Source organism: Haliaeetus albicilla, chromosome 21 (genome assembly GCF_947461875.1).
Source record: "Haliaeetus albicilla chromosome 21, bHalAlb1.1, whole genome shotgun sequence".
NCBI lineage: Eukaryota > Metazoa > Chordata > Aves > Accipitriformes > Accipitridae > Haliaeetus > Haliaeetus albicilla.
Window position 1 is genome coordinate 18,764,797 of NC_091503.1, and position 26,035 is coordinate 18,790,831.

Here is a 26,035-nt window from a genome sequence, read left to right on the forward strand (position 1 = left end):
TGACAAGTTTTTGTCCAATATGCAGCACCCTGTGGGTAGAGAAAATGCCACTGAGTAGTAACAGCAAGTGCTAGTGCTGTTCAGCAGAGAAGCCATACCTGCACATCCAGCTACTTTCATATCACCTTTTCATCCTTCCCCCCCTCCCCCTGCCCCAAGTAGCTTCAGTGGTTGCACAGCATTTCAGGTTGTGACAAGCTGCAGCCTCTGTGTAGTGAAAAGGGGAGGAAAAAAAAACCCTTCTTCACAAGAGAAAGTATGTACCTTCAAACAGTCTCACTAGCCTTCTGCAGAAAGTACAGAAGGTAACAGCTCTGCTTGGCCTAGGTTATTTAGTTTTCATAATTGATGGTGCAAAAATTCTGACCCCAAGGAGACAACTGGCACCCAGCTTCCTCACTGTGAGTCCCACAACTGGCAGGTGGGAGCAGTTCCCCCTCCCCTGACGCACACAGTGGCTTCCAATTACACAAAAATGAAAGGAGGGACTATATAGTTTAAATGACCAAATTCTGCTCCTTTCCCTTGCCGATACAGAGCTGCAACAAGATCAAAACTGTGGTACTGGGCTTTTTTGTTTGTTTCCATTTGGATAAGTTTTCACTGGCCTCCTTACAATCCTTATTTGTGTGTGTTGGTATGTATTTCCATTCTGGCAGCCAACAAGTTTGTAGCTATCCAGTGAGGTTTGGATAAATAAATGAAGTAAAAAAAACTCCCTAGTTTTTTTACTTCAGATCCCCCTCCCCTAAAACTAGCTACAGTTTCTGTAGCAGCATTATATAGTGTTTGGTTACAGCAACTTCCATGCTTTAAAAAGAAAACAAAAAAGTTGGTGAGGGTACATTGTAGAGGCAATGTCTCTTGTACAGAGACCCATACGCAAGGGCTGTATTTTTGTTTTAACTGAAACATTTCATAAAACTGGTCTAAGGAAAGAGACGTGTCTTCAGTAAAGTCCATGTAATTACTAGCAATCAAATTGCAACCTAATGCCATCTTTAGGCAGGAAACCAAGAGGAAGGCTGAAAAAAGCAATTCTCCATTAAACAGGCAGTCCCCGGTGACCAGCTCAGCAACACCATTTGTGCTATCTTTACCAGCTGCTTCAAACCGCCTCAGAAAATACTTAGGAGCATAGGCCCACAGGAACAACCGGCAGCCAGGTGCACCCTGCAGTCACTCTCTTGCAACATTCCCTGTTAATGGGACATAAGATAGATACAACAATGTGTATTTTAACATGTCTTGGTAAGTTTTACATACATGGATACATGAACCCTGAGAGGTAGGAGATGATAGACATATCTGTTTAGCAACCATTTTAGAATGCAAAAGCTAGATCCGTACACACATCCACGTGCACACACACCTGAGAGCCAAACTTCAGCCCAGAAAAAAGGCCACTAGCCATCTGTTTGGCAGGGGGAGTGAGGAAAAGGGAAACATGCTGAGCCCACTGAGCAAATCCCGCAAAAGCACTGCAAGCCCCATGCTACCAGACATGAGTCCAGCAGAGCACTCACGGAGCAATGTGGCCATGCCCTGGTTGCATAGTCCAGCTGGTCGGCGTGGGACAAAACGGCCACCCTACTCCTGAGCAGTGTGAGCTGATGAAGCTTCTGTTGTGCGCATGGACATCACCACCAGCTGTCATGGCAAGATGCAGATGGTGCAACACCATCCTACACCCATGCCAGCAAGCATTGCCTACAAATTTTACAAAATTGCTTATAAAATTCTTCCCTGAGTTGCAGAATGAAGGAAAGCTTGGCTTTTTAGGAGCTCTGGTGTTCAGAAAGACATCATCTTCAACTGAAGTCATCCCCCATGTGTCGATGAAAGTCAGCCTCTCAATTACTGTATTATTTCAGCCGCTTTTGTCTCCGTACTCTCCTGCTTTTCTTTCCATACTCTCAGGCCCCTTACTAGAGTTCAAATCATTCATCATTTTTCAAGCATCATCCTCTGACATCTGCCATTACTTTTCTTATCTGGAGTTTCCATCACATTTGGACGTCAGCTGGAAAAAAACTGGTGCATGCAACATGGGAGAGCACAAACATGTGGCATTGCTCTAAACCTCTCTGGAGGTTTATCTGCTTGAGGGGAGAACTGGACCAAATTAAGCTTATTATTTTTCCTGTCTGCAAAGCCCATGAAGGTATTTGGCGGGGGGGGGGTAAGGCTTGAGCAGGGAGCTTGCACTCTCCAAAGTGAATGCTTCAGTGTTGTTTCTATTATCTCCAGGGAAAATAGAAGGAGAAAAAAAAAAACAACACACAAAACCCACTCTTAGCAGCTAGTTCTATACGAACAAACAAGCATGCAGCAAGCAGTTAGATACTCAGCCAGTCAAGGAGAAATAATGTAAATAAAGACAAAATACCTCATTTTCAAGCTTCTCAGGAAAAACAACCATCAGATGACCTGTTACCACACTCCTCCTGAATGACACAGAGGTAACAGAAAACAAATCGCAAAGGTAACCCCTTCCCCACATTACTTAGCCACAGATTTCAGTAGGAGGCTCAACTATGTGCAACTTCAAAACAATCTGCCTAAGGAACTAGTAGGCCATAGCAGATAAATGACCAAACTTGGACTGCCCGCTAAAAGTGCCTGGCTGGACACTACAGCTATTGTGCTGTTTTAGTTTAAGAGGTCAAAGAGCAACTGTTAGTCACATATGCCAAACTCCAGGCTGATTACAATCACTGGAAGCACAGGCTTCCCAAGGCTTCCCAAACAGTGGACTCTGCTCTAGGTTGGGACTTTAAAGGTGTCTTGCCTCAACCTCACTCTGATCATCACATGCTAGGGACAGTGAAAGCTCACATTTTGCTGTTCTGCTTTCTTGGGAAGTAGGTCTCTGAGCCAAAGCATTATGTGCAACTGAGTATGTATCACCACCAATTAACTGAGTGTTACGTTAGCCTGATTCATACTTTCAGTCTTTTGGGAATTCAGTAAGTTTTCTGCATAAACTGTATCCCTCAAATCCACAGTGAAAGCTTGGAAATAGATCCGTTAAGATACACACAAATGTCTCTTACCAGATGAGAGAAGGAAGCATGGAGTTAAACCGCTATCTGTTCTCTAGAGAACTCCCTTCCTTCAGCATAGCCCAGAATAAATAATGTACTCCATTGAAGAAACACTCCTGTTCTTTCCTTGTACATGAAGCTGAAAAAGCCGCACATAAACTTCAACTGACATTAAAGTAGAGCAGCATTTGAGGATCCATCCCACAGACACTGTAATGTTTACGTAAAATTGCTGTTGCTCACGTGGAAACACTAAGATTTTTACTGTGAGGGTGATTGAGCACTGGCACAGGTTGCCCAGAGAGGCAGTGGAGTCTCCCTCCTTGGAGACATTCAAAAGCCACATGGACATGGTCCTGGTCAACCAGCTCTAGGTGGCCCTGCTTGAGCAGGGGGTTGGACCAGATGACCTCCAGACGTCCCTGCCAACCTCAACCCTTCTGTGATTCTGTGAAAGTAGATCTCTGTCTGTCATCTGTGCAGCTCCGGGGCCTGCCTATTGATGGAAAAAGGCTTTTTTAAATTAAAAATTAAACAAACAAAAAAAACCCAAAACATTTGGAGCCTTCAGTCAAATAGTGATTGGAGGAACACTCACTGGCAAGTCTAGAAGCAGTAACACTAACTGGTACTTCTAATCCTGATTCAGTGCATCTCTCTTCACAGAATACGAGTTATTGATTCCCTTTCAGGACTGAAACTGCTAAACACCTTCAGTGTCATCAGTGCTTGAGTTTTTAATGCATATGTAATTTTGGGGTTTTTGTAAATAAGCTGTGCAGCGTGAGGGAAAAATATTCAAATGGGTAATCTCTCAGACTGTACCTGCAGCCATTATTTGAAAAACTTGTGCACTGCATGTTACAGAATGCAGTGCTGTTATTCACAGAATGTATGTGGTCTTTCCTATCCACATATCCTTACCCGGCTCTCACACCTACAGTAGGAAAACAAGCTCCTATCTGAAGTGAACTAAATGGATTACACTACAATGCAGACACACCAATGGCTTTCAAAGCAGACACAAACATGCTGTTTCTGAACTGGGTAAACTTAGGCACTTCAGGAACACTAACAGCATCATCTCAGAATCCAGCATAGATTATCTACCCAGGTTTTCAGGTGTAACCTGAACTGAGTCCCAAGCTTCCCCCGCTAGTGTGTTGGAAGGTAAACCTGATCTAGTTTAAAACAAAAGTTAAGTTTCTAAAGCATTTCAAGTCTGCACTACACTGAGTGCAAGCTAACCACGCTCTTTCAAGTGCAATGAGCATACTTGGCACTTGGTGTACTAAGCATCAATTTGAATCAAATAACTGCTAAGCAACACATTTTTCTATACAATTCCCTGGTCTATGCAAGATGTAGAAATAGAATTTTACACTTTTACAAGAAAAAAGATTAGTTCTCCAGCAAATCTCTGTCTATGGCTAATCACTCTACTTTTACTTACATTATGAATTACATTTCTGTATTAAATTTATTTTGCAATCTAAACCAAATAAGAATCAAATTACAACAACTTTGAGCCAAGCATTCAACAGAGGCATTGTTTATTACTGGCTTGTAATTCTGAATTATATTGACCTGTCCCACTGATTTTCTCCATTCCTGCACAAAGTTACACTTTAGTATAGGACAGATCCACCTTTCTAGAGCATCTTCCATGAAGAACAAAGAAGGAGGTACAGCCATAGAGAGCTGGCTGGCAGATAAAAAGAAAGTATTTTAAGACACTTCAGAAAAGCATGTCAGCCCTGGTCATTGCGATGTCCTCTACCACAAACTTGTGATGCCTCTTCCTGAACATTTACCTGAAAATTTACAGTATTAATAGAGTACATTTACATTTCTAGCAAAAGCATGCTTGTTCACCAAGAGTTCCAGCAGACTAACATTTAGTAAATTCACCTTAAAAACACCTCCAAGTAGTAACAAGTTATATCAAGTACAAACTGGCATACAAAAACATTTCTAAATTACAAGTAAGTCTATTTACCTTGCTTCAAGAGTTGGATTTACTTCCCCAAAAGTCAGAGAGCACACTGTGCAATCAGAATACTGTAGCTGGCTGGCCAAGAAACATTCTGGCCTTGATCACACCGCCACTAAGTATCTTCAATCCACCTGTATTTATTGAAAAATACTTACATATTGATCACTATGCTATTAGCTGCTTTAATAGCATCTTTACATAGACGAGGTAATGAAGAACTTCACACTAGGATGGGGAAGAGTGGTAAAATGTCTTTTCAAATGTCTTTTTTTTTCCCCAAGCTGTCATAAGCGAAGAAAGTTCTCAGACTGAGTGTGCTGGAGTCCCACAGTGTGTGCGCCACAAATCAACAGCTTTGCTGACAATAGCATCAGTGTTATCTTGAGGAATCTACAAAAGATCAGGGCAAGATGCCTTGTCAGAGTACTTTATTTGGACTATTTTGTTTCAAATAACGATTTTAAATTTCCAGTTCAGATTTTCTCTCTTTATAAAAAAGAAAACAAAACTAGAATCCCATCTCTCTGCCCTACCATTCCACCATCCCTTAGTCCTACATGCACCATACTACCTCAAGGTTTTAGACAAAAAACTTTTATTTACAAAACAGTAAGATGACCACCCAGGCATCCCACACTTCACACATCCCTAACCCAGCATCAGGCAGAACTCATACTGGCTAGACATGACCACAAATATATCTAATCTAACTAACCTAGGTCACATGCGGATCCTACAACCCTGCTGTGATGCTTGTTACTATTCATAGAGGAAAAGTTCAGGGTCAGGTTCATGACCCCACCCTTACATCAACAGAAAACATACCTTGAGTCTATAGATTCACACTCAGGCAAGGAGCAAAAAAGGTGCCAGAAACCAACCATCTAAGAAGCTTCCACAAAAATTAACCTAACCTCGTCTGCATTTACTTTCACAGAAAAAACGTTTAGTATCACAAGGAATATTGTCAAATCCATACAAATATAGACAACATATTCCCCAAAGCCTAAAAAGTATTTCATTCTATGAAAGCCTTACCTCCCGATAGAAGAAACCACTATTCTCATCTCTGTGCATTCTCTCTTCACCTTGGTACTACTACACTATTCTCAGTAAGTAATGTAATAGTATCTTACGGTATGTTTGCAACAGGCAAATGACTAAGGCTGAAGCACACTTTTATAAACCATAAAAGGTGATGCAAAGCACAATAGAATACTTACATTTTCCAAAAACTGTGTGATCTTTTCTGCAGTATTCAGTGCTATTATTTTCATTTTAAACGTTAATAATATCTCCACAGCAACAAAAACGAGAATCTTGCAGGACCCACTAATAACTTTGTCCCAAACTCTACAGAAAGATGAAAAGGCATCACTAAACATTATTGTAGTGCTTATCTGCTTATTTATCTGCTAGAACAGTCTTTGTACAATCACCTTTTTCCAGATTATTTTTCTGAATAACAGCCACGTATTGAATTATTCGGGTCAGGGTAAATAAAAGACATTTTATCAATTCCTAAATCTGTACAGAGCAGAGTGATGGCAAGCAGTAATGTATTGACATGGTGTGTTCTTGTTTAGAAGTGGAACTGTTTATAAGCTCAAATACAAAAAGCAAATCTTGTTTTAACAGCCTGAACTGTGACAACTATTCTACAGTGTATGGTAAAGGTGAGAATTTTTCCTAGTGCAAAAAAGGAAACAAGCTTTATTAGCATGCCTCATAAAGACACTCTTCAGTTAAGTAGCTGAAAATTCAAAAGGATGTAATACTGAACTACTACATCTCAAGAACCTAAATATTCCAGGTCATTGCTGTATGAGATACAAATATGATAATACCAGCAGGATATAATCAATGATGTTTACATTAAGCACAAGGAACAACTATTAAGTCTTTCAATCCATCCCACTGTGCACAGACTCTCTCAAAATTACCTAACCACTCCTACCACTTGTATGAAACTGTACCTGGACCTCACAGTTTTAACAAAACCTGAAGGGCGGGCCTCCAAAGGCTGCAAGTACTTTAGCAACAGAACTTCAATGAATATTAAAAGGGATCCATGCTACTAAAACAGCCTGCAACAATTTGAGATCATCCTTCATCCAGCAGCTCTATCTCAGGCCCAACTCAACAGACTCGGGATGAAAGATTATCCAAAACCAGTGTGAAACCATCTGTCAGATGGCAGCTTTTATGGGCCTGCATTATTTTTAGTTCTTGAATTTTAAGAGCTGTGTCAGAAGGACTTTCTGAGGACTACTGTTCTTGCTCCTTCTGGGCACTTGTTAAGAGTGTTTCTCCTTCCAAATAAAAACATGTGGGACAAAGATCACATACTATCCTCCATAATCTCTGAATACAGTAACACTAACTGGAAAATATCTTCTGCAGCCCACCTATAAACTTGGATCTATGGGTGTGCTTCTTCGAAAGACAACTCAATTTTTATATTACCTTCTTTCTCAGAAGAACTTGCCCTTCAGCCTGGAGTGTCAGGAGAACACAACACAGGTATAACATGAACTTTGACAGCTGAATTGAAGAGTAGGTATCACACCTTTAAACAAGGATTTAAGAAGTGAGAGTCCAACAAAGAGCCATGAAGATGATTAAGGGACTCTAGCATCTCTCCTATGAGGAAAGGCTGAGAGAGCTGGGACATGTTCAGCCTGGAGAAGAGAGGGCTCAGGGGGGAATCTCATCAATATATATAAATACCTGAAGGGAGAGGTTGAAAAGGACGGAGCCAGGCTCTTTTCAGTGGAGCCTGGTGACAGGACCAGAAGCAATGGGCACAAACTGAAACACAGGACATTCCTGAACATCAGGAAACACTTTTTCACTGTGAGGGTAACTGAGCACTGGCACAGGTTGCCCAGAGAGGTAGTGGAGTCTCCATCCTTGGAGGCATTCAAAACTCACAGCTTGCTCTAGGGGTCTCTGCTTGAGCAGAGGGATTGGTTGGACCAGACAACCTCCAGAGGTCCTGGCCAACATCAACCTTTCTGTGATTTTTTTTTGTGAAATGCTTTTATAACTCCTAATGTGGAATGCTTGTTGCTGTTATACAGTGCTTATTTTTCACACTGTGACTTAAGTCAATTCTTTGTCAGTTTCTTAACCTTCTATTCACATAACTCTTTCCACACTATTTTCACAACCTCTCCATTCATCAAAAAATTTAGACTAGAATTTAACTTATAATGAAGAAATGAGGAGAAGAATATGTAAAATCCTCAGGACTATTCTTAAAAAAGAAGGAAACAAACAAAAAACCCACACAGACAGATAGGAAAAAAGGCACTGCCAATTTCTTTCCCCTTTGCAATTTAGTTTTAATTCCCTGTCTTGCTATTATTAAAAAATGAATATAATTCCCATATGGGCCGGAACAATAAATAATCCAAGATGAAAATCTTACTGTTTCCTTTCTGGCTCAAGCATCCCAGGACAAGTGATCATTGTAAATATTACACTGATGCTTAAAGATTCTAGACCTGACGTCAACAAGGCTATGAGAAAACTGAGATCACATTCCTGTTCCACACTGCACAGGTCCTCCATCTTTACTTCTAATACATTTTCCTTAGCAAATGTATCTGTTTTGAATCCAAGAACAGCTCCCCATGTGTTTCATGGGCATCAAAACTGTTATTATGAATGTCAATACAGAGTGTAGCAGACTTCAAAAACAGGAAAGAATTTTTAAAGTTCATATTAAAACTCATGTTAATCTGAATACAAACTTACTAATCCTATTATAAAATATCCAGCCTTCTTTCATTATTTTGCTTCCAAGTCTCCTGACTTCAGTTTCCATAATTACATTCCAGTAGGTTACATTTCATGCTTAGAAAACACTCTAATGTTTTCCTGCATTATTTAGTCTGATTCCAGAACAAATGTTTTAACAATAGAAAAACAGATGCAGTATCTGAATCACCAGTGTCTAACAAATTTTGGAAGAGGGTGCATAGCGAAGTGGCTGAGATGTCAGCACTAACCAGCTGTGTCTGCTGCAGTATTTTTCCCCTTAACATTTCCAGCTATTGTTACTCTCAATGCAACTCCACCAGCAACAGCAATAGGGGAATGATTGTGTGACACTGCGATAAACAGACCAGCAGTCAGCACCTTGTCTATACCAGTAGAGCCAGAAATAGCAACATAAACTGTGTCAAAAAATTGTTTACTTAGAATGAAAAAAAAAAAACCACAGCAGTTTCAAGGAAACATATATGTTGCTGATTCTATTCTAATGTATCAGCCTTTATACATTGTATCTCGATTGATGATAATGTAAGTATTCTACTTTCACTTTTTAAGTAACAGCAAACACTGAATATCAAGTGTACTGTCAGAGATTGCAACTTTTTATCCATTTTTTGATACTCCTAGAGATGGGAAAATTCTAACAGAAATGTCGTGCAACTGTGCCTGTAGCCCTACCAGGAATGTTAAAAAAGAAAGTATACACTGAATTCAATATGGTTTTTGTGACTATCATCCTCTGTGAAATGTAACAGTATTCAATTAACTGCAGGAGCACTCTTGTAGGTATTTCTTGAACAGTGAAATAGTTGTAACAACCACAAGGAAAAATAAAAAGAAACATGAAGCTATGAAGGTAAAGAGTATGCCAAGGACTATGCAAATGAAGCCATTTACTTTTCACTGAGCTTTTTCTGTAGACAAGGTATGACTTACACTGCATGTGCATGTGGGTGAGGGCATGGCATTCTCAAGGCAGTTCTCAGGTTCCGCAACCACTACAGTGCAGTAGTATACAAAAAGCATCACAGCATTGCTGCTCTCTCTTTTTCTGAAGTATTATCATTAATCTCGCAGCTTTTTCCCCTAGGCTACAGGGTAAGCACACTCAACCTTATTCCCTAGTTCTGGTCCTCCAGTCATCCAGGCCAGAGACATTTGAAGAGAACCAATGCTTCCTCCTCTGCCTGCACTTCTGGTGTCCTCCCAAGGGTAACTGGGCATGGAGGGACATGATGAGGCTCGCACAAATCTCGTCCTGATGTCACGTCATGATCTTGTGCCCATCTGTCTCCAGAGCTGGGAAGCAGCTCAATTACTTAGACAAAGGCAAACCAACTTAAGTTTCTCTATAGTAGTAGCCCACATGCACATTCTTATGACCTCCCACTTCATAGTAAATTTAAGGCAATTTTCATATTTCTGTTGTTTCTACTAACAAATGACTTACATTTTTACATCTAGATGTAATTTATGCAGGACATGGAAATCACAGATGTAAAACTATAGAAGCCATATATTAATACATGAGGTAGTGCCAGTTTGAAAGGCAGCCACAAGATTTCAGGAGAACTACCAAATACTTTGCTACAAACAAGTTACCAGAGGCTAATAACCTAACGACATCCCATCGGCTATTACAGTCCTGCTAATGCCAAGTCTTCAGCGCAGAATACAAACCTTGTTAGTCAGGGGCATGATACGTCATTGGCAACTTTAGGCCATTAAAAATGCCTGGCTTATTCACAGTTATATCTGCAAAGCTGCACTACTTCTGCTGTAGTTGGATCATCTGGGGTGACCGTGCTCAAATAAACTGGCAGCCACAGTGCCATTTTGCCTGTAGAGCTGAAGCCACAAATGAAACACAAAGCTTTAACAGCAGGGCTCTCCGGTTGAGGGGCCGCACAGCACCATTTGAAAGCTCTCCACACATGGGGCTTACTCAACAGATGACCAGATATGCTGTTGCAGAAATCAAGCAAATTGGGCAATGTGAGTATAAAAACAAAGGTGTGATCCAGTTCTCTCCCTGTTTCAGAGACGAGTAAGCCTTTCTGTCCCTCTCGAACCTGTGCTACAGGCTGGTTCATGTTCTAGGAAGCACACTGTCTATATTCCAGGTGGGATACAGAACCCTGAGGATACAGTGCCTTCGGAACGGCCAGTCTGGTCCTCTCTTTTACCAATGTGGCACCTTTAAGAATTTTGTTAAGAAGCTTGTCACATAATATGTCAAGTGTATTAGGGCAAGCAAAGACACTGCATAGGCTCAAAAGAAAATTTTCTACATGAAACCTGTCTATATAAATTTTCCAAACCCATTTAAACTGATGCATAAATTTTACCTAGGGTATAACAAGAAGTGTGCTATAAAACAGTATTTATACTGAATGACAATGCCTGTCAGGAGTAAAGCTGGTATTATGCAACTTCATCTCACCATTATTGGATACAATTTCTGCACAGCATATACAAATCTCGTACACGTTAGAGAAAAAAAGAAAACCATGAAATTTAGATTTAGCTGCCTGGCAGAGAAGACTACAATTTATAGAAAGCAAGCAACCTCTTTAAGAAATACAGTGCTAAATCATAAGTTAAATTAAATCATAAAAAACTGAGCTCAGATCATCTCTCACTTAACAAAAAGAAAGTAAAACTCACAGGAGAATTGGAGACCTGTTTTCAGTTCTCAGCAGTTCCAACACTGCCATTTGGATACATTTCAGATAAGCATTCGGGCTTCTAGATTCTAATCCAAACTGAATCTCCAAGCATTAATTAAGTTCATCTGTCACATGCTACCCATGAAGTATGTTATTTCCTTAGTAAATGAGGCCATTATGATTACAACTGAATAATTCAGAAACCTAAACTGGCAAGAAAAAGTGCACTTTTATCATGTTCCCACAAGAACTGCTGGGAAAAGGGATTGCTGTGCCATCAGAAGTACCAACACTGAAATTTGTTTTTACTCCATAGTGATACAAAAAGCCAATATTTTGACCTTGGGGGAGTGGGGAGGAGTATTTAAAAAATTTCAGGTCATCAGAATATTCTATTTCAGAAAGGTAAAACAGTATACAAGAATGCTAAACAATACACTAACTAGACAAAATATTTCATATAAATGAACTGATTCAAAATGGTAGAAATTTGAAAGTAAAGATTCTGACAAGATGAAATATGAAATCAAAATTCATCTCGATTTTTTCTTTTACACTATCCAGATGACACAGCTCCATACAAGTTTCAACACAAATTTAAAAAAACCTCTGAATCTTCCAACAGCAAAACTGCTCTGATGCAAATTCCTCTTTCAGCTCTACTTCTCAGCTCTAAGACCTAGTAGCAAAATTAAATCACATAAACTCTAAATAAAAGTATCTCCTAGAAGACATGCAAAGGGGTTCCTAATGCAGTAGTTTGCAAAGGTTATTTCAGATCATAGAAGCCTACAGAAAAAAAGGCCTGAAGAAACTGCCAAGTCCCAGGTAGAGCAGTCACTTCTACTGACAGTAGTTTAAGTTTTAAGGCATTAAGTTTCATACAGAGAAAGCACAACGAAACAAGGTCAATCATTATCTGCTGAAAGTAACCTACAAATGCAAATATGAAATAGAGATGCAGGCAAACCATACATGTTCAATTGCTTTTAAAGATGTAATAAACATTTTATACATGCTTACATAATTTGTGTAGCCATAAAAGTAGTAAAAGCCTTTAACCACCACATCACACAGAACCACTACCCAGAGAGCACTATTCTGGAGCCTTATGATGATGGTGCTTGATGAGAAGAACTTGCCATGTAACAATGACTGTGCTGCACACAGTGTAACACCTAAAGGTGTACTACCAAATCCATCAGGTTTGGTTCAAAAGATTTTCTTCTCTCAGACATATTCCTTGTCAACAGTAAAACATACAGAACCTCAAAGACCACAGTATGACAAGACTAGAGAGCATGACTTCTAATCTTATAGCTTATTCCCTAAAAGCCCCTTACTTTCATATGGGCAAATAAAACATTTTTTAAAACAGCTGTTTCCCACTTTCCTTCATGAAATCTAGATAAACAAGCAGATAAACAAGCAAGATTGCATTCACTATTCAGATTACAACCAACTTTACCATCGTAAAGCATTTTCTACAGAGCATTCTACAGAGATCTCTGTTTCCACGCTAGGTTCCTGTACTAGCCACTGAAATCCTGGAGGTGCTGGAGTGAAACTTCCCTTGAACCTTGTTACTTCTCAAAGTTTTCAGGCAGCTGAAAATGAAACCCCTGTTTTCCTTGTGCCATCTCCTGCTCAGCTATTAGCAACTCTTGTTACTGCAGAAAGTATATGGTGCTTTACATCTAGCTTGAATTTTCTGCTTTCCAATAGTTCTCAGGCAGCAGAACTATAGAAATCATACAAGCTTCATTTCAAAATCTCTTCAGTGAAGTACCATGCCCAAGAATTTTCCCCTTTTAAAAGCTGGACAACCTATTTCTAACTGTAGAATCCTGATATAATGCACTATTTCATTAACTTTGTAATAGTCAACTTGCCCTAGTACTTTTTAAAATAAATATTCTGTCATGGTTTAACCCCAGCCAGCAACTAAGCACCACACAGCTACTTACTCACTGCCCCCCCAGCAGTGGGATGGGGGAAGAATTGGAAGGGTAAAAGTGAGATACTCACGGGTTAAGATAAAAACCAGTTTCATAATTTAAAAAAAAAATAGTAATTTTTTTAAATTGTAAGGAAAAGAGGAAAAAAAATAACAGAGAGAGGGGAAAACAAAACCCAAGAAAAAAAAGTGATGCCAATGAAAACAATTGCTCACCACCCACTGACTGGTACCCAGCAAGTCCCCAAGTAGCCATCCCTCCACTAACGTCCACCCCAGTTTTATTCCTGAGCATGACATCATACAGTACAAAATATCCCTTTGGTCAGCTGTCTCAGCTGTGTTCCCTCTCAACCTTTTGTGCACCTCCAACCTACTTGCTGGCAGGGCAGGGTGAGGAGCAGAAAAGGCCTTGACTCTGTGTAAGCACTGCCCCACAGTAACTAAAACATCCCTGTGTTATCAACACTGTTTCCAGCACAAATCCAAAACACAGCCCCATACAAGCTACTATGAAGAAATTTAAAACTATCCCAGCCAAAACCAGTACACATTTCCAAAATCTTTTTTGTCTAATGATAATACAATATTACAATCACTCCCTAAGCAAGGATTTTGGTTAAAAAGCCTGAAAACTAACTACCATTCAGCTATCTATCACTTAGTGGGGATTTGAAGTTTTAAATCCTAGGAGGCAGGAAGTATCTAACAGAATCAACCACTATACTTAACTCCATTCAATGCGAGAAATGATCACACAGAGATTATCTTGTAACAAGTGGAATCAAATCCGATTATATCATTGCCAAGTCAATAAAGTTAACTCCATAATCTTACAGAAAAAGTAAGGAAAGCTCTTTGCCTGCTAGTGATGACAAAAAGCTAAAATTACTATGTAATTACAAATAGAAAGAAAAAAAACCAGAACTTGCCTCTGTAAACTGGACTCAGGTAAACAACCTGCAAAACACTTTTTAAACCAAAGATCATAAGGGAGTTTGCTCATTGCAGCACATGCTTTCAGATGCATCAAGAGCCTGTTATCTTCAATGTTCAAATACTGCTCCAGAATTTTAGGCTGAGAAAGGAATTGCAAAATTTTAGATAACTCACATCAGAGTACCCTCCATCCATAGTTAACACGCACTGTAAGACAAGAAATGTCTTAAAACTTCAATCGGCATAAAATAACAGGTTAAAATAATGAACTTGCATTGTTTTAACTAAAAACATCATGTTCCAAAATACAACTGCAATTAGGTAATTAAGTATTTAACTAAACAAACAACCTCATGTTCCTTGAATTGCTGACCATTAGCAGAACTTCCAAAATATGCAGTATTCCCTAATGCAAGGAGGTGTTTGAGAGCTTAAGGCAATGCAGAGATTAAACATGCACTAATTACTGCTACCTTCAGAAGTAAAATTGAGTTTCATTCACTTCAAACCTAATCGCCTTAACACATGTAAAAAAAAAAAGTCTACACACAATGCAGCAAAACCCAGAGAATCAATTCTGTGAGTAAATCCCTGTGCAACATATTAAAAGCTGGACATTGATTTCTTGTTTAAAAATCCAAAGTATTTAGAAGCATAAACACGTGGATAATTCTCATTTTGTTTAAATTCTAATGTCACAAAATACAAATTTTTGTAAATTCAGGAGTACTTTTATGCTTTTTGTCATAATGAGGTAAACAGCTAATGCCTTCAGCTGTCAAAGGGAGAAAACACTTCCTTTGTCTATATTCTAACATCCAGAGTCTTGGTACAATGTTCGTATTAAAACAAAAACTTGTCCTTTGAAAGGAATTACAGAAATTGGTATAGTTGAATGTATCCTGTCCAGCAACAGAAGGTAGGTTTAAAAAGTATTTCTTAGTTCCAAAAGAATAACAAACAAAGAACATGCATAATTTTCTGCAATGAATTTTCATTCAGTGACTGCTAGTGCACAGGTACTCTAATACCTTCATCTCAGTGATATTGTTAACTAGAAGTTTCTTACCTGTTAAGACTATTTGAAGAATTACAAAAGCTTTTGTAATTTTTATAAGTATGCATTTTCTTTACAATCAAATTTTAATTTTATAAACCAGTAAGATATTCAAAATTAATATGCTATAAGAGCATTTAAATGATCAGTGCCAGAAGAACTCTATTCCACTTTTTATTATAACTTAATTTGCAACATACTGTTTCTCTGAAGACGTAGTACCCTGCTCCATTCACAAAGCAAAACAACTGTGCTTTGTGTATCATCCAATGAGCAGCATATGGATGCCAAAGATGTAGCCTACAAAGTAGCAGACATACATCAAGATGTTCTTAACTTTGTGAAATTTTTAATTGTTTAAAATGAAGAAAATTCTTAAGTGACCAATTTCTGAGAAATGTAATTCAACTAGATATAATGTAAGCTTTAGCTAACCTAAAAAGAAAATAAGATGTAATTGAAAACTACCATGTAGTAAACAAAAACAATTTCTAATGTTATGTTAGACAGAGCGTCCTACAGGACAGCACAATCGCAACAGAAAAAGCACTCCTCCCATTTTCTCAAAACAGCTGGTGGAACAGAATCCAAGGGTGTCACCTCTGGCACTCCAGTTGTCTCCAGATATTAATGCTTTCCATGGCAGGCTTTCCTCACACACACACACACACACACACACACACACAAAGTGTTTTTTCCTTACCAGTTGTTGTAATGAATCTTTGTGCTTACTGCTCAGCTGATTCACAAAGCAACTGACAAGCCAATAGCATTCTATAGGATCCTCCACCATTTCCTCCATTGCTTTAGCAATAGCAAGAAACACTTCATCTTCAGGTTCCTGGAAAACAAAGCCAAAAAAGTGAACTACACGAAGTATTGGACTATCTGATTTAAATTATTCTTATATTCATTTTCCCTGCTACTTGGGAAAACAAACCAGAATCAACATACTCAAAGAGCTGTTCTGACATTCATAAACAAAACATTGGGCAGCAGCTGCATTATGGTGACAAATACCTATTAAAGCAGAACAAGTAAGACTTGTCTTGCTTTTAAAACCAAAACATACAACAGGAGTTTGGAACAATCCTGATTCAAAGTTCTCAAATGAGATAATATTACATCCTAACAAGGCAGCAATAATCCTGCTTCTATGCCCCATATTTTTGCACAGCAGCAGAATTTTTCATCCTATTCCTTGCTAAGGGCCGAACAGGCCCCTCAAACACCATTGCCACAGCTGTTGCAGTTACTGAAAAAACAATGCAGCCATGAGCTGTATGCCTACCTTCAACATACACAAAATCATCTGGCTTGAGATAAACATCTTCCTAGAGACAAATAAATATCTTTCCCAGGTGACGAGCATCTTATTCCCCACAATACATGACCAGAAGCATGTCATGGGTACACCATCATCTTTTCTCCTGAGGACATACTTTCCTAAGAGAAGTACCAGCATGCCTAAACCACAGTAGTATGACTGCACATAGGGTAGATGGACGGGAACTAACTCTAAACCAGCTAGACCTCATGCTAACAGCTAGATCAGAAAGTGTCTAAACTGGGAAGATGTACAAGGAAAGGCTCTATATTTGCCCTATTTCTTACAGTCTTCCTTACGCAGGCAGTACTGACTACATCAGGAGGCAGGGTAACAAGCCAGATATGTGTACACAGTCTGATCTGATGTAACCATCAGTAGCAGTAAACTATAGTATCACAAGCTTTTGAACAGATTACAACTCATGAAAAACATGTGGATAGTCTAAACACTACTGGGATATGCCTCTACTACACACACTGCTGCAATACACACATATCCCTACTTAAACTCTCTGCTTTCAGATGCACAAAATGTATTTCACAGACTTCTGTGACATGTGACTCAAACATTTCAAAATATTTAGACCAATCCAACACCATCTTTATACTCCCTCTGCCTCCACAACAAAACATCTGCATTACTATCAAGCAGTAACCTCTTATAAGTTTAAGGGGACAGCTACTGCACTGAAAACAGGCTGGCATAAAGAGAACAAGTGCTTTCTGCAGCAAAACAAACAGAAGTTATAGGACTAATAACTGTGGGTCTGCTAAACACCATCTCTATGAAACCGCATCACAGTACTGAAAGCAGCTAGTGCTCTGGGATGGACTGACAAAACACTTGCTCAGAAAAAAATACTGCTCTAGAAGGAATGAATTTTCAGCCCACTGGGTCACAGGCCCAAATCAAGGAAACTTCTCTATAGGAAACTTGCAGGGTAGGATGGCCACGTTCCTAGGCAATGGTAAGGGCACAAAAACACCCTCCCTCCTCCAACAAGAGAATGCTGTATGTAATCCTCCAGTCCAAAATATTACTAAATTTTCCATGTTAACTTTAATGTGGGTTTTTTTTAATTTTTAACTTTTTTTAAGTTCTTTTGTCAAATTTTATTACAGGTGAAAAATAACAAAGTAAGCTGGACTAGAGTGAACATGGATAAATTAACATTAAATACAGGATAAAAAGCACTTCAGAAAGTCCCATGGCTCCTTTCATCACCTCCTCTTTCATTGAGGCTTATACATAAGATCCACACACTGTTTTTATCATCACACTATAGACTCATCATTAAAACAGACTCCTTTAGCCGTATGGGAATACACCGTAAACTACAGAGTACATGCATTACCTGACAGAAGCCTGGATCAGTTCAGACTAACAGGAAAAAGAGGTCAGTACATTAAAATCTAGATTTAAAAACAACTAATTTAAATATATGATGTAACTTACAATAAGTCGCTGCTTGTATTGGCTCTGAATTATCTTTGTTCCAGGACATCTAAGAATATAAGCTCCGATAATCTTATGTCATTTTCATTTCAGTACTGTAAAGAAACTGAAGTGCACTAGAGTACAAAAGGCTTGAAGCCTAGCAGGCAAAATACACAAAAGAGATTTTAAGGCATAAAATCTTAGGGGAAGAAAAAGAGAAAAGCACTTTGACTAAAATGCCTCATTTTATACTAGTACATCTCTGTTCCCCATTCACCTTACTTTGTCTATCTACGTGCGTTTGTGGGACTACTTGCAGCTCAGTTTCTCACAGGCTTATAGTTTGAAGTTAAATAAAATACTGTATTTAAAAGACTGTTAAAATGACAACTGACCAATGGAAAAGCCAAGTTTCGGGGCAATTTTCCTGATTCCAGTTGATGTATGCGTAGGAAAACATCTACCTGTGGGGTAGAATCATTAATAAAACGAATTACACGAAGAGCATGGTGTATATCCCAGTACTGCTCCTTCCGGTACTTCATCACCAAAGCATGAGATTCATGGTGAGGAGGAATAATTCCTAAGGAAAAAAAAAAAAAAAAAAAAAATTTAAAAAGAGAGAAGGAAGGAGATAAGCAACTGTAAAGAGAAAAAACAGAGCACTCAAACTCCCTTTCCAAGAAATCTGCCTAAATTAAATTTCCACTACAACTCCAGCCTACAGAAAAGTAGGACCTGGCACTGCAGTTTGTTTATAAACTTGGTCAAAGAATACAGGGAGAAAAACTCTACAAAATTGGAAGTCAATGGACCAACAAAGCACCTTAGCATTATACTTATAAAAACGAATTTCACGTTAACTGAGCATAGGCAAAATCTACCCTTAAGACTACTGTTTCTCAAGCTCTTCTGCAAGGTTTTCGGAAATGAATGCTAACTCTTTTGTATACCACATCTGTATGCCAATAAGAAATGTCATTGTTGAGATAGCTGAAAAATAATTTCTTTATTCTCCCTCTCCAACCACCTTTATTTTTAAATTGTGAATCTTACTTGTTTATACCTACCTGTAGTTTTTAATACAGTACTAGTTGCGTATTTGTGCCCAGCTTCCATTTATTTTGAAAACAAGGTAGATGCAGAATGATTTTTACATACATTAGCTGTTCATGTTCTCAAATTCTACACTTCGTCTGAGATGACCAGAGAATATATGTACATGCGATTAACTAATGCAAATGCAAAAATACTGTACATTCCAGTATTATTTAATTTACTGTTAGCTCTCTGCTGGAAAATTCTTTAATCACTGTATCGTAGATTAATCCTCTCTAAAACCACATGAAGAAGCAAAATCAACCACATATAGGTTTAATCAGTTACAGATTAAAACCTAAGAACACCACCCAAACACTTCGTGAGGTAACGTTTTTTACTTTCTTAGCAGAACACAAATATTTTTTCCAGTTTCCTAGGAGGAAAAATAAGAAAGGGAAAAAAAAGTATTAAGTACAGAGGCAGAGAAAATTAAACTATTTACGATCTCCAGAAGAGATGCTCAACATTTCACTCAATCCTTCGCCTCACTCAAGACTCAATCTTGCCATGGACTGATGTTCACAACAAAAATGTGACAGGCTTCAACAGAAATAAGATCTTACATACACCAAAGCAAAAAAATGCTACTTCCATATCACTAGTGGAGCAGAATTTTTCCCATTGTAGAAACCTACGAGAACAAAGTATTCTTCAAAAATCAGTTCTGAAACAGGCTACCTGCTGCTCTTATCTCTCATTTAAAGAAAAAAATATTCCTGCCAAGTGTTAAACCATGAATGGCTGAGTTTTAGTAACAAGCACATCAGAAAATTATCTTTTATTTTCCAACTGCAAACCTGTCTGCATTTCAAAAGCTGGGACAGAGCAAGACATTTTTCACATTATGCAAAAACAGAGTCAACATCGTGACTTTATATTTACATACTGCCAACTGCTTTCCTCAAATACAGAAGACTACCTTAGGCAGACAGAAAAGAAGCTTAAGCACCACAGGGATGTCTAGAAACCATCATGAGTCATACCTGAACAGGAAGTTAACAGACATCGCTGATATACCACATAACATGGGACAGCATGGAGCCTTGGTATGTGTCTGAGATAATTCTGCTGACAGGACAGACTCCCTGTTGTTAAACTATTAACATTATCTAGACATGTAACACCTCCCACCAGAAATGGACTGTGCTGTTGTTCCAATCATTTAGGGAGAGATATTTTGCATTGCCCTTCTGAACACCAGCTTTTCTAATGAGTGTTAACACTACGATGCAGCATAGGAAAAGTCTTTGTACCTCTGTTCACCCAAGGAGTATACAGAATGACAGTATGCATACTTGAAATATATCACTCTGTGTTTAAAATACAAAATCTGTTAAAGAACCAATAAAATTTTCCATACAGTTAACTCAGAAGGTGTTTTGTGTTATCATATGATTCACAAATCATCCTATCTAAAACAGTCAAAGATAGACCACTGGCTCTGCAGTGAGCTGCAATTTTGCCAAGAGACTGTATTTTGCTATTATAATTTGGGCTGAAGGATCTTGTACTGAGTCACTTGTCCAAACCTCCTACACTGTATTTCCTGCTACTAATATTTTAAATATTTTATGCTGACTGCTTCACTAGGGCCTAGGTTACAAGAATCTTTTTCATCCTAAAATCGGTACTCTTTAACGGCAAAGGCTTTTATCAAGTAGGATTACTCTGTTAGTTCAATGATCAATGCCAAGAACTTCAAGTTTTACAATTAGATCTTGCACCTTCTGCGCATTGTTCATTTACTACCTCTCCCAAAAAAAGGCTTACAAATCCAAATAATCAGGAATATGAAGCCACAATTTTCAAATTGGAGGGTAAAAAAAGAAGAAGAAAAAAAAAAAAGATTGTTTAGAACTCAGATAAAACTTTTTAATACATTATTTCAAATTCCAGACACTGTAGTGGAATATGGAGACCAAGAAGAGAAACAGAAGACATTTACTTGAACATAGTTCAACATCATGGCACTGCCTAAGATAAACAAACATCCTAAAACACAGAAAAACTGTTCTGTAAAATACTCATTCTGAGGGTGGAGTCACCAATCTTCCTGACTCTGAATCACATGCCAAAATGTTCATGTAAGAGATATACATGGGATTTGTATCACACATTCTGGAGAGTGAAAGGACAAAGAAGAAGTAGGATAGCTAACAGACAGCAAAAGACAGCAGCTTCCAAGCCAGTCTGCAGACTGATGCTGCTGGTCTCTCCCTGATGAAACAACATTTCAGCTATCAGCACCCTTCCTGCCACCACAGCCCTGGTAATACAAGACTGAGCACGGGAGCCACAATCAAGCTTTTCAAAACTGGCACAACGCTCCACCACCAACAGTATAGTAAATCACACTTCTCTTCCAGAGATTCAGTCAGACGATGTACCTTCACACTCAATCTGGCAGTGTTTCTCTACACGCAGCAGCTCTAATGGAAACTCTCCAGATACCTTGAAAGGGTCAGAACTCCTGGACCTCCCACAACCCCTCCTGTCTCCAAGTGACATGACCTCGCATCTAGTAAACCCAACACACTTGACCAGTTACTGCAAAATCATTAGTATTTTTTAATTAGTCATCTAACGCACTTCAAGGAAAACAGAATCTATTTATGGGGTTTTTTATGGTTTCTGGGGATACCATAGTTTGCCTCCAGCCTCAAAACTTCTTCAATGGCAAATACAATTTAAAGCCAGAAGCAAAACCAGAAGAAACCAAGATTTTATAGAACATAAAGCTTCTCTTTAGAATAAACATCCATTCCATACCTTGCCCAGATTTTTTAAGGTTAATCACAGCTTTACTTCAACTTAATTGTCTTTTATTTTAGGAACAGAACTGAGTATCTTATCAAGTATCGGTGACTTATTATAATCCACCCTTCAATTCCATTTTATAAGTTTACTTGAGTAGTGTTACACAGTTAAATATAGAAACACACTCTTCTAGGTACAGTTCAGCAAAAGTTCTCAAAAAATATGCATGGAATACTGTTTTATGATTGCCCTTGTACATCCTAGGTGAATATAAAAACAGACTAAATATGTATCAGTAAGCAAGGTAGTATAGAATAATCCATGTCATTAACTCTGTAAAGAAAAAAAAACAAAAACAAAATAAAACAAAAAAATATATACCTTCCTACACACTCATTTCTACGGAAGATCACAGATGTTATATTTCATACCTAAAAGCACTTTCCACACCAGTATACGATACATGGATGGGAGAGGAAACCTTTGACTAAATGTGCAAAGCTTCTCAATATCTGTAGAGAAATAAAGAGAAAAAAAAAATTAAGGCAAATTAATTATAAATAGGTTTGAGTCTCTGATCTACCTAAGCATGACAAATCCTTAGCTGCAGTTTTAAAAATCAGACTTTTAGATCTGATTGAAACTGATATGAAACTCAAAGGACTGCCAGTAATAACTGAGACATTGGTGGTAAAAGATGCAAAACTTAAATGAGTACTAAGGACAGCAGCTAAACATTTTCTATTATTCCCTCCCCAGCCCCAAATCACCAAATAGAAGAAACAGTGAAATCAACTTACCCAACCGGTCATCTTTTAACAGAATTTCCAGTGACTTCTTTTCTTCAACTCCACGAAACCCCACTTTCTCATAATACACTGATCGAAAGTTTCTCTGAGAGTCGTCAGCCATGACTGATTTCTTTTGGAGAAAACAGTAATTCCCCTTAAGACTTAAAAGAATACATTCCTACTGTGTTAATGTCAAGTACTTTTGCACACTGATAAAAGCTGACTACTTATGTCTCTATAGTATCAATAAACACTAAAGAGTATGAAAATCTTACAAGATTTTTTTCATCATATGCTGACATAGACAGTCAAAAATAACTGAATCTAAAAAAGGTCTAAAGATATCCAATTTCCAAATGAAACACAGCCATTTTTTAAAAATTTTTATTCCTATAGTAAATTACACTACTTTTCAAAAAGTTTAAAAAAAAAAAAAGCTGGAGAGACATTTAGTCTTTTCTGTGATATTGTGCATTTCAAAACCAACACAAAAAATACAGTTAAGAGTCTGACAAAATTTTGGCTACAGAAACCCTAATCAAGTACAACTGTTACCCAGATAAGTAAAATCATCAGGTTTCACACTCACCAGACAAGGTAACAAGAAGCAAGGACAAGCCAACGTTGGCCTCAGTAGCACAGGGGTGACAGGAAAGAATAAGGCTAGGTATGTAGGTTTGTTCTTAAACTGCAGATTTGAATTAAACGTTCACGTTGTTATCAGGTGCTGTAACAGCCACAGTCTTGAACTTGTTATTTCAGTACTAAAAAGAAATAAATGTCTCATCCCTATACTGGAAACAATGGCAAATTGCAGCGAGTACTGTGTTTCACAACAGCAGTAACTGACATTTGAATTCAGTTCAACTTTCTAAATATAAATTCTCTCTCCTCTGCATGCTTGCAAATATGAAAAAGTTCTGGTTTGTAACTCAAAGGACTAAAAACAATCTTAACTTTTACGCCCAGTGACAACAGCAAAATTTGGAGAAAAATAATTTGTTTTGAGTGAGGAGCAATGGGTGAATGATGCACTGAAAAGCTTTTCTAGTTAAATTCTTCTTTTCCTTGCTGAACCATTTGCGGATATAAACAAAGGCCATAATTTTGCAAAGAATGCACATATTTAAATTTGTGTATCCACTAGGCCTTTTTGTGTTTCAAATTAAGTCCATTTTTAGTGCTTTGTAGGATTAGGGCCAAGACCAGAGAGAAAATATAAACCAGCAAAGGACTGAAGGAATGCTTTCTGAGATAGGTCAAATACTATCTCAAAACCAGAGAAAAAATATTTATATTACTTGCAAGACATTCCAGTTGTGCACTATCCTTACAAAAATGACTGTGATGTTCATGTATTGTGTATTTAAAGGTCCAGTGATCAGTATTTACTACTTACTTTGCAGCCATGTCTAAAAGCGGACTTATGATGCTATAGACACTCAGCCACATTTAAAATACTTGAAATTTTTAAAATCTGAATTTAATATGTGCTATTTAGAAAACATTTAGCCCATACCACTTGTGGAAAGCTGACAGTAGAGTGACAGAACAGAAACAATAAATATAATTTAAAAAATAACAGCATGATCTATAAGAAAGGAATGCTATTTCAATAATTTTAAACTATCACTATACCAGCAGTACATTTTATTTACTCAGTGGAAAAAAGGAACACTGTTTCCTCCCTCCGTCCCTCCCAATTTTGGATATATATTTTCCTATTAGGCAAAATCAATGTTCCAATCTCTACATGTATCATCAATAAACTGGAAAAAGGAAGGGGGAAAATAAATCCCTAGCCAGCTCATTGGAAGTGTTCTGTACAATTAGCTCATCCCGTCTTCAAAGATTAATGCATTTTCGGCCTTAATATCAGTTTTCATCGTACCGTTAAATTTCACGCCAGGTGCTTTTAACAGCAGCCACGAAATATACAACACTTCGTAAAGAGCCAGACATGATGCCAACAGGCTTCTGCCCCTTTAGAGAAGGCCCTCCCTCGCACAGACTAAGCCCAACTTCGGGCGCAGCCTTTGCAGGCCGAGCGGCACCGCCGGCACCGCTCCGGCCTCGGGGGCTGCGACACCCCGTTCCCTGTCGTATTTCCGAAGGAAAACACGGGTACGCTTGGGCACAGGATCATCTACCCCCCGCAAATCAAACCGCCGCTCGTCGCCCACCCCCCTCCCCGCACGCAGCCGCAGCCCCCTCCTGTGGGCAAGGCGGGGCAGGGACAGGGCACCCCTCACACCCGCCCGCCCACACAGGCTCGGGGGCAGGGGGTCCCCGCCGGAGCCCCCGCGGGGGGTGGCCAAGGCGGCGGGACGCGGGCTGAGGGCTTGCGGGGGGCACCAGCGGCGGAAAGGCGCGGGGCAAGGCGGGGGGAGCCGTGCCACCGCCACCCCGGGAGCTGAGGCGACCGCGAGGCCCTGGGGAAGGGCAGGGGCTGGGGAAAGGGGACGAGAGCGGAGCCGGTGACAGACAAAAACCCGCCCGCCAGCACCGGGACCCCACCGCCGCCCCCCGGGACCTACGGCAGGCGGACGCGGCCCTGCGCCGCGGGCGGGTGCAGAGGGCAGTGCCGGCTCGGGCGCATGCGCAGGCTCCGTACCGCCGGGGCGGGGCGGAGCGCAGCGCAGCGCAGCGCAGCGCTCGGCGGCCCTTGCCCTGCCGGGGCGGGGCGGGGGGTGCGGCCACGCGCCCAACGGCCGGGCCACGCGCTCAGCGGCCGGGCCACGCGCCCAACGGTCGGGGCAGGCGCGGGCGGGCGGTGCCGGCTGCCTCCCCCCCCCCCCCCCCCCGCGCCCCTCAGAGAGGGCGCAGGCGGTTGGAGGCGTTGCCGGTGCCTCTCCGGCTTCCCCGGTCTCTCAGACGCCTCGGTTGTTCTTCTCCCTCACGCCTTCTTAGGTCAAGCTGGCTGCCCCTCGTCTTGCCCTCGGTGCCGGCTCCCCCTCCTCGCTCCTCCCCGCGTCTCACGGGGCAGCTTCGGGTACACGGAGGGCTGCCAGAAGAAAACGGCAGTATCTCTCATACGCCTGGTCTCAAGGTGACGCCGGAGGTCTGGGCGTTTTGACAGAACAGGCTGTGCCCAGTGTGGAATTACGAAGAGCAGCGATCCAGAAAGTACAGTGCTGTGCAAGACCTGCCGACAATGCTCTCGTCAGTAAA

At 39.7% G+C, this 26,035-nt stretch overlaps 1 protein-coding gene across 5 annotated transcripts; it reads right to left on the reverse strand.

Annotated features, from left to right (window-relative positions):
• Positions 1–4,583: 4,583 nt before the first annotated feature.
• TBC1D7 (TBC1 domain family member 7) lies at positions 4,584–25,487 on the reverse strand. Of its 5 annotated transcripts, none has more exons than XM_069809111.1 (9): positions 25,402–25,487; positions 23,454–23,628; positions 22,874–22,994; positions 22,505–22,585; positions 18,611–18,798; positions 16,152–16,289; positions 14,385–14,530; positions 6,267–6,396; positions 4,584–5,433 (listed from the first exon to the last, which is right to left on the reverse strand). In XM_069809111.1, exons 3-9 carry the CDS (start codon positions 22,983–22,985, stop codon positions 5,347–5,349), a joined length of 882 nt encoding a protein of 293 aa, XP_069665212.1. In that variant the 5' UTR covers positions 22,986–22,994; positions 23,454–23,628; positions 25,402–25,487; the 3' UTR covers positions 4,584–5,346. The 5 variants fall into 5 exon arrangements, with proteins under 5 accessions (XP_069665212.1, XP_069665213.1, XP_069665214.1 ...); XM_069809112.1 differs by having other exon boundaries at positions 23,454–23,658; positions 25,402–25,439; XM_069809113.1 differs by having other exon boundaries at positions 23,454–23,653; positions 25,402–25,434.
• Positions 25,488–26,035: the final 548 nt, after the last annotated feature.